The sequence below is a fragment of the Callithrix jacchus genome, chromosome 3, assembly GCF_049354715.1.
Source record: "Callithrix jacchus isolate 240 chromosome 3, calJac240_pri, whole genome shotgun sequence".
NCBI classification, from domain to species: Eukaryota; Metazoa; Chordata; class Mammalia; order Primates; family Cebidae; genus Callithrix; species Callithrix jacchus.
Window position 1 is genome coordinate 114,980,920 of NC_133504.1, and position 13,526 is coordinate 114,994,445.

General features: G+C 37.5%; 1 protein-coding gene across 50 annotated transcripts in view; it reads left to right on the plus strand.

The window, feature by feature from the left end:
• Positions 1 to 11,909, plus strand: part of SEC31A (SEC31 homolog A, COPII component) — a 79,219-nt gene extending 67,310 nt beyond the window's left edge. For all 50 annotated transcript variants that reach the window (XM_078366943.1, XM_078366946.1, XM_078366949.1 and 47 more), the window contains 5 exons: positions 2,075 to 2,133; positions 3,479 to 3,745; positions 6,399 to 6,518; positions 9,480 to 9,551; positions 11,316 to 11,909. In XM_078366943.1, the coding sequence (XP_078223069.1) occupies positions 2,075 to 2,133; positions 3,479 to 3,745; positions 6,399 to 6,518; positions 9,480 to 9,551; positions 11,316 to 11,495 (698 nt within the window). In that variant the 3' untranslated portion in view covers positions 11,496 to 11,909. The remainder of the gene's footprint in view (positions 1 to 2,074; positions 2,134 to 3,478; positions 3,746 to 6,398; positions 6,519 to 9,479; positions 9,552 to 11,315) is intronic.
• Positions 11,910 to 13,526: the final 1,617 nt, after the last annotated feature.

A 13,526-nucleotide genomic window follows, 5' to 3' on the forward strand; every position in this document is an offset into this window, starting at 1 on the left:
TGAATTAAATTTTGGAACTGATTGAATTTATGTGATTTCACAAGTAGCTTTGTTATCAAGGCTGTCTGTTTTCTATAGACATAAAGAAAAAAACTATGCCAAGACTGTCTTAAGCCACTGGTAAGACTAGAAAGTGTGGATATTTGAATAATTAAATAATTGATGGAGAACCAGAAATTTAAGAATTTGTTAATCAGAAAGCAGCATATCATTTAATATTTTGTGGTTAACTCTTAACTGTTTTGAGCCATACCTGACTTTCTGTCTCCTAGCAAATGTATAGGAAATTAATTCTGTTTTTATTTTATTTTATTTCATTTTTTTAGACAGAATCTTGCACCATCATCTAGGCTGAAGTATAGTAACAACACAATCTTGGTTCACTGCAATCTCCAGCTCCCAGGTTCAAGCAATTCTCCTGCCTCAGCTTCCTGAGTAGCTGGGACTACAGGCGTGCAGCACCACACCCAGCTAATTTTTATATTTTTAATACAGACAGGGTTTCACCATGTTGGCCAGGTTGGTCTCAAACTCCTGACCTCAAGTGATCCACCTGCCTTGGCCTCCCAAAGTGTTGGGATTACAGGAATGAGCCACTGCACCTGGCCTGAATTCTGTTTTAAAATCAAGACAAATAAATGCTGGTGGTTAGGCAAAGATGTGTATTTTTTAAAGTTTCTGTGACTTTGGTTTGCTAAACAGTTTTCTTATGACTTAATATTATGTATATCAGTTAAACAAGTACAAATTAAAATATTGAAAGAATGTTTATTGGAAAGGTAATTTTTTGTCTTTATACATGTACATACACAAAAATTTCCTTAGCAAGTATCTGGTTTCTTATAGAGGATATCAAAACTCACATTTAGTGAAATGTAAAAGAATTGTGATTTAGAAATTATTCTGTCTTGGCTGGGCATAGTTGCTCACACCTGTAATCCCAACACTTTGGGAGGCCAAGGTGGGCAGATCACCCGAAGTTGGGAGTTCAAGACCAGTTTGGCCAACATGGTGAAAGCCCATCTCTACTAAAAATACAAAAATTAGCCAGGTGTGATGGTGCATGCCTACAGTTCCAGCTACTTAGTAGGCTGAGGCAGGAGAATTGCTTGAACCCAGGAGGCAGAGGTTGCTGTGAGCTGAGATCGTGCCACTGCACTCCAGCCTGGGAGACAGAGCTAGACTCTGTTTCAAAAAAAAAAAAAAAAATTATTTTCAGCATGTTGTATTCCTTTTTTCTTTAAAGATACTGGCATCAAAGTACTTAATAAGTTGTGCTACTGTTGTTCATTTTTCACTTTGAAATAACAGGGTTTTTTGGTTTGTTTGTTCCTGTGTGTGTTTATAATTTTATATTTTCTATCAGCCTAGGAATTTTTTTATGGTATTAAAAATCTTAGCACAGATATTTGAATACCCTTTTTTACTTTGCTTATAAGTTTTATATTTTCTATCAGCCTAGGAATTTTTTTTATGGTATTAAAAATCTTAGCACAGATATTTGAATACCCTTTTTTACTTTGCTTATAAGTAATTCCCAAGGCAAATATGATTTTTAAAATTACTAGTGCTACATAATTGGAGTCTGGTTTTTTTTCTTAACATATTTTTACCATGTTTAGAATAGATGATTTGCTTATGTTGAATTGCCCTCTTGGCAAACAGGAGATTGCTAATTTTATTTTATTTTTTAATATATGTTGAATATATCAGAAGCCTTTTTTTTTTTAGCAGAGTTTGTATTTTCATTATTAGGAGAGAATAGTAAACTGATCTTTGAAGGTTATACACCAATGTAAATAAAAACGTCACCACCTTACATTTAGCACAGCTCTTTCACTTTAAATGGAAACAGTGTCAAAATATCTTACCTACCAAGTGAAGACCTTGTTCCTATTAAGAGGTGTGAGAGTGAGAATCCAGGGCTGCATGGTGATCCCCACACTCGGCTGGTAAAACCTTTGTGGCAGTTATCTCAGGGTTAAGGCAGAATTTTGAAGTATTATGATGGATTCAGTTTTATTTTTTTCCTGTCAGGATTCTAAAGGAAAACATTCTCTCTTATCTGTTACAGGTCCTCAGAATGGTTGGAATGACCCTCCAGCTTTGAACAGAGTACCCAAGAAGAAAAAGGTACTAGAAAAAGATGTCCATCCAGTGACCTACAGATGTCCTACAATGGCCTACACCGTGTAGCCACTTGAAACACACTATACTTCACTGATCCTTTTAAAGGCTAAACTGACTGAGTGATATATTTAAAGTATATTTCAACATGCATCTATGGAGGGAAGGAAAGGAAATAGAAAACAGTATCATCAACCTTGTTCTGATGATGGTGATATAAATTAAAGCCCTTTTAGAAGGCAAGATATAACTTCCCCATAGGCTTCTTTCAAAAAGTAGGAAATTTCAGGCTTCAGGGTTGCTTTTTTTTTGGAGTTACTTTGGTCTTTGGATTTTACTAGTCATCATGAATTTTCCAATTAAATTTTGGACTTTTTCTGTCACATATAATATAAATGAAGAAATAGCCTTGTAGCTGAGCATTGTTCAGATCTCAGTTACTCTTAAGAGCTGTTAGAGCACAAAATAAGACACTTTTTTTCTACCCATGCCATTTTCAACTTTTAAAAAACTTCCTAGTGACCGTCCCCAAATATACTGAGAGGCCATAATAGGAAATTAGGAGACATTAAATGAGGAAAGAATCCCAAAAGTTAGGTTAGTATTAATCAGAAACTTAATTTAGCACTTTTAATGTGATAGGATTGCCAAATAATGTCTCCTTAGGTATTACCTTCTGATCAAACACGTGCACCCACACGCACATACATACTTGGCACCTCTGATTCCAGTATCGCTACATATAGTTCTCCAGACGTGATATCCTCTTTCAAAAATGCCATGGTTTTAGTTCCTCTTTATTGGGGGTAAGTATAGGAGGGCAAAGGGAGACAAAGAAGGTCCAGATTTGAGCTCTCTACCCCTCTTAGCGAAATCAGCTGTATTTTTTTTTTCCTTTTGAGACAGTCTTGCTCTGTCACCAGGCTGGAGTGCCGTGGCACAATTTCAGCTCACTGCAACCTCCATCTCCTGGGTTCAAGCGATTCTCCTGCCTCAGCCTCCCGAATAGTTGGGACTACAGATACATGCCTTCACACCCAGCTAATTTTTGTATTTTTAGTAGAGACGGGGTTTCACTATGTTGACCAGGATGGTCTTGATCTCTTGACCTTATGATTTGCCTGCCTTGGCTTCCCAGAGTGCTGGGATTACATGCGTGAGCCTGGCCAATAAGCTCTATTTTTATGTTTTACTCTGTTTATTCTACATAAAATTTCATTTGAAAAAGTATTCTACTATTAAAAAATTTGTGTAGCCATAATATAACCTAACTCCCTTATTTCAAGCTGAGGAAATATTGCTATCCTTTTTATTCTTACTCTTGGTGTCTTTTATTTCCATTTTTTAACAGATGCCTGAAAACTTCATGCCTCCTGTCCCCATCACATCACCAATCATGAACCCGCTGGGTGACCCCCAGTCACAGATGCTGCAACAACTGGAGCCTTCAGCTCCAGTACCACTATCAAGCCAGTCTTCATTTCCACAGCCACATCTTTCAGGTGGCCAGCCCTTCCATGGCATACAGCAACCTCTTGGTCAAACAGGCATGCCACCATCTTTTTCAAAGCCCAACATTGAAGGTGCCCCAGGGGCTCCTATTGGAAATACCTTCCAGGTAACAGTAAATTTGTGGAAGTGGAATGGGAAGATGGCTGTATTTCAGTATATTTTCTTTAATATGTTAACTTTTATGATTACATGATTATTACTGAATATCTAGATAATTAAACAAAAAATAGTAAGCTTTTTTTTTTTTAAGATTGATCATGTATGTATATTATTTTTCAACTACATGGCCATATACAAACTTCTCTAGAAGGTTATACGTTTGAGAGTGTTTGTTTACTATAAGTTGGCTTAGTCAATAGCCATAATTTCAAATTAGATGAATCATCTCTGCATCTGAGTTTGCTAAGCAAAAGCCGTTTCCAAAGATTTTTCTCTTTAAAATAGAAAATAAAAATGTAGTGAGTTATATATTTTTATGTGTATGTATAAAAGCTAATGATATATCTTTATCTTCAGTTAAACATTTTACTCACACACAGACAGCCAGTTGGCAAAGTCCTGAGTGTTGAAAAATCTAACACATTTCTGCATAACACACTTAGACATACAGAGTTAAGTATTTTGATCTGTTCATGAAAACTAAAGAGCTTAGACCAAAGTTCAATATAAAAAGATGAAACAAACTCCTACCCAAGTAAAAAACTAGTTCTACTGTCTGTTTCTGTCTTTGATTCATTGACGTCAAATTTATAAAGATTATATATCTTGTCACAAGAATATACTTTACTGTTTAGAGATGATATGTCCAAGGAATTTTTATTTTATTTTATTTTATTTTTGAGACGGGGTTTTGCTCTTGTTACACAGACTGGAGTGCAATGGTGCGATCTCGGCTCACCGCAACCTTTCCCTCCTGGGTTCAGGCAATTCTCCTGCCTCAGCCTCCTGAGTAGCTGGGATTACAGGCACACGCCACCATGCCCAGCTAATTTTTTATATTTTTAGTAGAGACAGGGTTTCACCTTGTTGGCCAGGATGGTCTCGATCTCTTGACCTCGTGATCCACCTGCCTCGGCCTCCCAAAGTGCTGGGATTACAGGCTTGAGCCACTGTGCCCGGCTCATTAAAAGTTGCATTATAAAAGCATTCTGACAAAGATGAGAAGACATGGTTGTTTCTGAAAAAATAAAAATTAAATGACAGAGTTTTGTGTAAAAAAAAAATGATTACAAGCCTGTGTTCATTTTGGGAAGCTACTCAGCCACTTCTCTTTGTTTAGACCTAGGTTCTCATGCTGTACTCACCTAGACCTGAACCTTAGTTACCATCAAAAGAGAAAGATACCCAGTGTTCCAGTCTTCAGCCAGGCCATTATACCCAGCTGCCTGCCTACTTGGCTGTCTTGGAGGCACTTCAACCTCAGCATGTCCAAAACCTAATTCATACTCTTCCTCCAATGATACTTAGTAATCTTTCTTTGTTTCCTATTTTCAGTGAGTGGCACCATAATCTTTTCTGTGGAATCCAGGCAAAAACCTGGAGATCATCTTTATACACTTTTCCCTTTAACTTCTATTTTAAATCTGTCTCCCCAAATCTTGTTGATACTACTCCAGAATATTTTTTGAATCTTTTCTTCTCTAATCTTCATCAGTGTAGGAATTGGTCTGCCTAATCCTAATTGGTCTGCTCATATCTACTTTGATCCATCTCTAATTTGGCCTTTTTTCCTCTTTGCCTAAAACATTATTACATCTTCCCATTGCTGTCGGGGTGAAGACCAAAATATTCAACATTGACTGGAAGGACTCAGCTCATACTCATTGTTCTCTCTCTGCTCCAGCTATATTGGCCTCCTTTTAGTTCCCTTGTACCATGATCCTTCCTTTGTACATGTTATTCCTTTTGTCTGGGATGCTCTTTTTTCCCTCACTTAACTGTTCAACTCCTTTTTGTCCTTACAGTAAAATTTCCTGAAAAGAGCCTTCCCTTCCCTTCAGTCAAATCCCAGTTATAGCATCTTTTGGTTCCAGTAAGTGTTAACGTACTCCGGGTGCTATTTTACATACATCATATGATGTTTTTAAACTGTGCCTCTTCCATTAGCCTGTAAAATCCCTGAGAGCTGAGATTATTTCTGTATTGGCTCACCAGTAGTACATAGCCAGTGCCTGTACATAGTTGCCTAATATTTTTTGAATGAGTGAAAGAATAAACTAATAAAACTTAAACAATTCTTCTTTGTTCTTTCATCTGTATGCTCAGCAACATTGGATGTCTTCTCTCTTAATCTTTGGCTTAATCTTGCAGTTTTGATCACAGCCCAGTTAACAACCTCTAAGAGTAAAACAAAGAATAGAAGAATGCCAGGATACATGAAATCGAGCCAACAAGCAGAGCAAGCACCATTCTAATCAGCCAAGTGTGTTTTCCAATGCCTTGTTTTTATTCTCTGCTGGCACATATTTATTTTCCATCAGTTACATACAATTTTGACCAACATATGTTACCTAATCAATCAACTACTTTGTATCCAGTCCTGCATATGAAAATCCAAACTTTAGGAGGAGCGCCTACACTTTGTACTAGATACCTGGTTTTCATTTTTACTTATCCTAAGTGATTTCACACATTAAATTTTAATTTAATTTTGAATAGGTCTGTGTACAGGTTGTTTCTGTTTATCACATAGATTCGGGATTGTGTATATACGGTACCTTCTGCTCATTTCTGATCGTTTTTTGATGTGTTTCTTCCAGCATGTGCAGTCTTTGCCAACAGAAAAAATTACCAAGAAACCTATTCCAGATGAGCACCTCATTCTAAAGACCACATTTGAGGATCTTATTCAGCGCTGCCTTTCTTCAGCCACAGACCCTGTATGTATACGTATTTTTTTTTTAATCGTATTTTTCTTAATTAAATGAATCCTTGGCCAGGCATGGCGGCTCATGCCTGTAATCCCAGCACTTTGGGAGGCCGAAGCAGGAGGATCACTTGAAGCCCTGGAGTTCAAAACCATCCTGGCCAATATAGCAAAACCCTCTCTCTACTAAAAGTACAAAAACTTAGCCAGGTGTTGGAGTATACCTGTAGTCCCAGCTACTTGGGAGGCTGAGGCAGAAGAATTGCTTAAATCCGGAAGGCAGAGGTTACAATAAGCCGAGATCATGCCACTGCACTCCAGCCTGGATGATGGAGAGATTTCATCTCAAAATAAATAAAATAAAATAATCCTTTATGGAGTTCTTCTATAATTATTGCTTGAAGTCCTACAAAGTATATTTCTAAAAAGTTTTTACAAAAGTAATAAAGCTAGCATTTACATAGTTTGCATTACATATAGAAATATGTTCAATTGTTTTTTTAATATATAAATGTACTTAATCTTCACAATAACCCATGGCAGATAGATTTATCATTTTTATTTTACAGATGAGAAAATTAAGGCAAAGAACAGTTAAGTAACACTTAAGGTCAGAGCCAGCATTCAAACCCACACAGTCTGGCTCCAGAATCCATGCTGTCAACCATCAAGCTATACTGCTTCTCATCAACAAAACTGTATTTGGCACATAAATAGAACATAATGGTGCTATGCACAAACTCACATTTGGGATTTCTTTCTGAGCTTATATTGAAACTGTTAAAAGTAGATAGATACCTTCTACAGCTTTGCAGAGATATTAAAGACAGTTGAATATTTTAGATATCGTAGGCATATTTACATTTAAAGCAACTGAGTTTACTTAGTTTACTTAGGATACCCATGTATTGCAATAACAAAAATTCCACAAAGCCAGTCTTAAGTGAAATTTCATTTTCTCCTGGCACACATTGAATATATTTATTTAATCATCGGCTACTTGTGTGCATGGAAAAACAACTTCTTTTTTTTTTTTTTTATTGCATTTTAGGTTTTGGGGTACATGTGCAGAGCATGCAATACAGTTGCATAGGTACACACAGGGCAGTGTGTTTTGTTTGCTTTCTCCCCTTCACCCACATTTGGTATTTCTCCCCTGGCAGTCCCTCCCCACCACCCCGAAAAAACAACTTCTTATTGTTCATCAGACATTGAGTATTAATATGTGCAGCCTCCGCTGGTCAGTGGCTTTGTGGAAAGCCATTCACTATACTGCAAGTGTCAGGAAAGCAGTTAACATAAACCTTAGTGCCTGACATTCTGGGAGCGATGGAAAGACCAAGGTGGAAACGAGAGTCCACGAAGCTGATAACCAGATGCATGCTAGCCCCTATGCACACTCCTAAATAGACAGGCCGTAGTCATTCAAAAATGGAAGCATCTGAATAAGAATGACAAAACGCCGATTCTTCAGGCATGAGTCAGTATACAGAGGTTGGAAGACACATAATACATGGCCCAACTCAATACATTTTTTTAATTTACCCTTCTCGCGGTCATGATACTTTCTTTCTCCTGGATACCCAGGAGCTCTGGGTAGTAGAGAACCACAAAAAACAAAGTGTACCTATAATTCCTGTAATTAGTTGGGGAATAAGTTCTAATATCCTGACCAGCTGCCCACACCTGCTTGGGGTAGAGCTCCTATTTGTAGATAGATAAGGTTAACTTTGAGCAAGGATTATAAAGGTTCCTTTCCACAAAGGTTCATTTTAATAAATAGTTGTAATAGTTTTTATAGCATGGATTTATCATATTTTCACTTCATGTCTAAACAGCACAAAGTAATTTTGCCACACCACTTGGTATGTAGCATTCTTGATGGCCTGTCTCTTTCTTTCTCTTCTTCAAACACACTGGTATTCCTTCCTGGAACACACCAAGAGCACTTCAGCATCAGGGACTTTACACTTGCTGCTCCTTCTGCCTGGAACTCTTCCTCCATATGTCTGCATTGTTTGTTTCCACCCAAGGTCAAAGCCTCTGATCAGATGTCCCATTAGCCATCAGGCCTTTACTACCCACAGTTCCCAACATGTTTAGCCCGCTTCCCCATTAACTTTTCTTCATAGCAGTTATCGCCATTTGACATGCAATATATTGTTCATTTAGTATTTTTTCTCACCCACTGGGATATGAGCTGCATGACATACAAGACTTTGTCCATGGTTTAGTACGTAGTAAGCAGTCAATAAATATTGAACTAACGTGAGTCTGTGGTGTAATGTAGATCATTAAGTTACTCATGTTGTAATTTTAAAACTGTTAGTTTTAGTTTTAGAATAGTTTCTTTGACTGTACTGACAGTACTATAGTAGAGAGGAAAAAAAGGCTTAATGTATTTTACTACTTCCCTCAGTAATCTTTAGTTGCCAGAAGACAGTTTTCTTTTTTTCTTGATGCTTTAAAGGCTTAGAAAAAGGCAGGATTAAACAAATGTAACTAAGTGTTTAAGTAGTATTTTTGAAAGGTTAAAACAAGATTCCACAGTTTGCCTATATGTTTGCCTTCTAGTGCCCATAACCTTCAATAAGTGTACTTAGCTGTTCTTTTCTGTGATAACTGACCCACTGCTGCCTCCTGATGCTTGTGGATATAATGCAAGCAAACATGCATGTATACCTTATCCAGTGAGTGTGTAGTTCACATGAAATCCAATCAGTACTCCATTTCATACACTGGAAGTAAGTCTCATCCTCTCCTCAGCCCACTCCCCTCTAACCACCACCCTTGATAGATGATGGATCTCTCTTCTAATAATCTGTTCAAGTTTCTTAGTTGTAGGTGTCTCCATTTCTTTATAAATGAAGCCATTCAACATCTTAAGTATAAGGTTTAGTGCAATGAAACAGGGCAAGTTCTTACAATAAAAATTAATGTTCCAATATAACATCTGCTTTTTTCTTTCCTGCAGCAAACCAGGAGGAAGCTAGATGATGCCAGCAAACGTTTGGAGTTTCTGTATGATAAACTTAGGGAACAGACAGTAAGTTTTGGAGAAAAACGATTTATAATAATCATTTATTCCTAGTTACTAGTAAAACAGATGTCTTATCAGCACTCCCATTTAGTATGCTTGGGGCAAAGTTGTCATGACAGTTAGAGAATGGGCTTTGCTGTGCCTGAATCATAAATTCTCCTCATTGGGGATAAGGGGATATGACTGTATGTAGGTGTGGGTTTGGGTGTGTGGGGGGAGAGATAACTTTTAACCTTTCTTACAACAGAGTATATATACAAACTGACCTGTGTTGACCATAAGGTAACTGACCTTCTGCTGTTCCTTTAATATGGCCCAGTATTAAGAAATCAAAGAGTAGGCAGATACTCTGTTTTCGAGGGACTAAATCTGTAATCTTTCTTATAGTCTAAGACTCTTTATCCTTTTATTTTAGGATAGCCATTATACAAAAGCAAAGCCAAATGTAGCCACAAGATGAGCAGGGTAATATACTGCAACCATGAAGAAGCCAGGAGAAAGGAGTCAATTCACTGTTTGTTCTCTTATCCCCACCTCACCATTTCCTCTCTAAAACTGTCTTGTTTTATAAAGAAAGCACTAGGAGAGGAAAAAAGAAGTGGGACTTTCTTTTCATTGTTTCCATTTCAGCATTCCTCTACCCCATTCCCCACACCCAGTTCCATCAGATGAAAATAACCATTTTTCTAATGAGAACCAAACTAAAGAAAATTGATATAACAGTGGAAGTAGTGTGGTCCTTGGACCGAGCCAAAGTAAAGTCTTCTCACTGGGCACAGTGGGACATGCCTGTAATCCCAGCTACTCAGGAGGCTGATGTGGGAGGATCACTGGAGCCCAGGAGTTTGAGACCAGCCTGGGCAACATAGTAAGACCCCATCTCCTAAAAGAAAAGATACAGTTAGCATATACATCTAGATGAATGTATATTAAAACTTTTTAAAATGAGATCAAAATAGGGCAGGTGCGGTGGCTCACACCTGTAATCCCAGCACTTTGGGAGGCCAAGGTGGGCAGATCACCTGAAGTCAGGAGTTTGAGTCTAGCCTGAGTCCAGCCTGGCCAGCAGGCGAAACCATATCTCTACTAAAAATACAAAAATTAACTGGGCATGGTGGCGCACACCTGTAGACCGAGCTACTCAGGAGGCAGGAGAATCGCTTGAACTTGGGAGGCAGAGGTTTCAGTGAGCTGAGATCATGCCACTGCACTCCAGTCCAGGTGACAGAGCAAGACTTCATCTCAAAAAATAAGTCAAAATAAAATCTTCTGTAAAGTATGGACACCTATGTCAAGTAATGACATAGCAAAAAACTACAGGTTTTATAGTTTTAAGAGATGACATGATTATAAAAAGCAGTTAAGGTTAGTAAATTTGGGCCCTTATTTTGAAATATTATGATTAAGAATCTTTAATCTCCTTTATGTGCATAGGAGACTTTTTTAAAGGTCTGAGGCTCTCTTAAGTGGAGAGACACATTAGCATTTTAACTTGGAAAGGAAATTGGGCTGCTTTTCTATAAGAAAATACCTGGCTTATACACGTATAATTCATAAATAACTTCTTTGTGTAAATCATTTTGTCATGGTTCTACCTGATAACTGTTGCTTGGTTCAAGAAACTATTACTAGAAATGCTAAATGATTTATACATTTTTATAATGTTTGTTTCAAATTCTCCTTACATATCTGGGTTTAATGTTTGCAGAGGATCTCATGGGAAATTCTCTCTTAATTTAATTCTTTCTCTTGGTTCTATCTTTGTTTCAGCTTTCACCAACAATCACCAGTGGTTTACACAACATTGCAAGGAGCATTGAAACTCGAAACTACTCGGAAGGATTGACCATGCATACCCACATAGTTAGCACCAGCAACTTCAGTGAGACCTCTGCTTTCATGCCAGTTCTCAAAGTTGTTCTCACCCAGGCCAATAAGCTGGGTGTCTAAAAAGACAGCTTCTCTTCCACTCAATATTGCCATTTTTCCAAAGAAACATGTTAAAGAAAAAAAATTATAAGACATGGACCAGTCCTTGTTAGCATGTTTCATAGCAACCAGTCAAGAGCATTTATACTATTTCTGCAGATATACTTACCTTAGAACTGCTCAGAACCCTGGTGCTTTATTTTTGTTTTAATCTTTTGTTGCCAGTGATGATTTTCCTATTCTGCAAATAGTGTATTTCCTGGATTACACATAAGTATGGTTTCCGGAAGTATTCTGATAAATGTGTTTTCTAAAACCTCATTATACTTTTTAGAAAAGGAGCATCTGGTTATGCATAAAGAAGAGCTAAAACTAAATTTCTTTCATGTCCTCCCTACTTCCTCCATGTCAATCAGATTAAAGTGTGTAATCCTACTTTATGTCTATATAGTCTTTTTTAAAATAGCTCCTTACAATTTAGTTTATGTTTTGTGTCTTAGGCGTCACTCTGTTCCTGAGTAAATAACTATATCTACAACTATATCTGCATGGGTTTTAACAGATACTAATAAAAATGGGCTCACTGACTTTGAGTATGTAGAGAAGACTGGGCATTTTTATTCTGTAGAATGCATTGAGATTTTTCTATTTGTAAATGTTTTCAATATTCTGTTTGAGTTTTAAAACTAAATTGTGTTCATTTTATAGCTAGAAATTTTTTCACCTATCTTTGTTTAAATTATCTATAGCTTTGAGGTTTAAGTTCAGAAAGAAAACTTTAATTTCAGTCAGCCTCCTGAATCAAAGCCACACATTTTGCACCCAGTTTTCCTGTCAAGTGATTTTATTATCATTTGTCTTAAGAATAGTGTGGTAAACAAAAAATAATGGTCCCTGTAGAATCTGAAGATTATAATTTTCATAGTTTATGATAATTTCATAGTTTATGCAATATTCCTTAAAAGGGTTAAAAAGCTAGAAAATAAACACTGTGGAATAAGTTATGTCAATTTTCTTCAGCCTGAGTGAAATAGTTTGCAAAGAACCTCTTAATTCTATTTGCCAAGATTCCCTACTCAATAAATAAATGCTGCAGTTAAAAAATTATCCAGGCTTGGTGCAGGGGCTCATACCTGTAATCTCAGCACTTTGGGAGGAGAGGCAAGAGGATCACTTGAGCCCAGGAGTTCAAGACTAGCCTGGGCAACATAGTGATACCATGTCTTTACTAAAAATAAAAAAAAATTAGCCCAACATGTTGGTGCTTGCCTGTGGTCCCAGCTACTTGGGAAGCTGAGGCAGGAGGCTCCTTTGTGCTGCAGAGGTCAAGGCTGCAGTAAACTGATTGTGCCACTTCACTCCAGCCTGGGTGAAGAGACCCTGTCTCAAAAAAGAAAAATAACAAACTCAGTTTTATAGCTCAGAATAGTTTTGTGACTTAAAAATAAGAGAGTAATGTAATAGCATGTACATATGTGAAAGTCTCAGGAATGGACTATCTAGACTTATATATATCGTCACCTAGCTCATTCGTTTTCTATGCATTTGCTAATGTTAGTCAGTTCCACTACTCATTGAAGTGACAACTTGACACTCTGGATTTGACCCAGAACAGTAGTGTCAGCCCACCCAAGACTCCATCTGCAGAGTGGTCTGGCTTCAAGTTTTTTTGTTTTGTTTTTTTGAGATGGAGTCTTGCACCATCACCCAGGCTGGAGTGCAATGTTGCGATCTCTGCTCACTGCAACCTCCATCTCCTGGGTTCAAGCAATTCTCCTGCCTCAGCCTCCTGAATAGTTGGAACTACGGGTGTGTGCCACCATGCCTAATTTTTTGTATTTTTAGTAGAGACAGCGTTTCACTGTGTTAGCCAGGATGGCTTGAGTTCCTGACCTTGTGACCCACCCACCTCAGCCTCCCAAAGTGTTGGGATTACAGGCATGAGCCACTGCGCTCAGCCTCAAGTATTTTTTTTTAATTAATCACTCTTATAGTTAGAATTTGTTTTGTGGTTGCATGTTTATCCTGACATGACAGTGGCATATTTGGCAT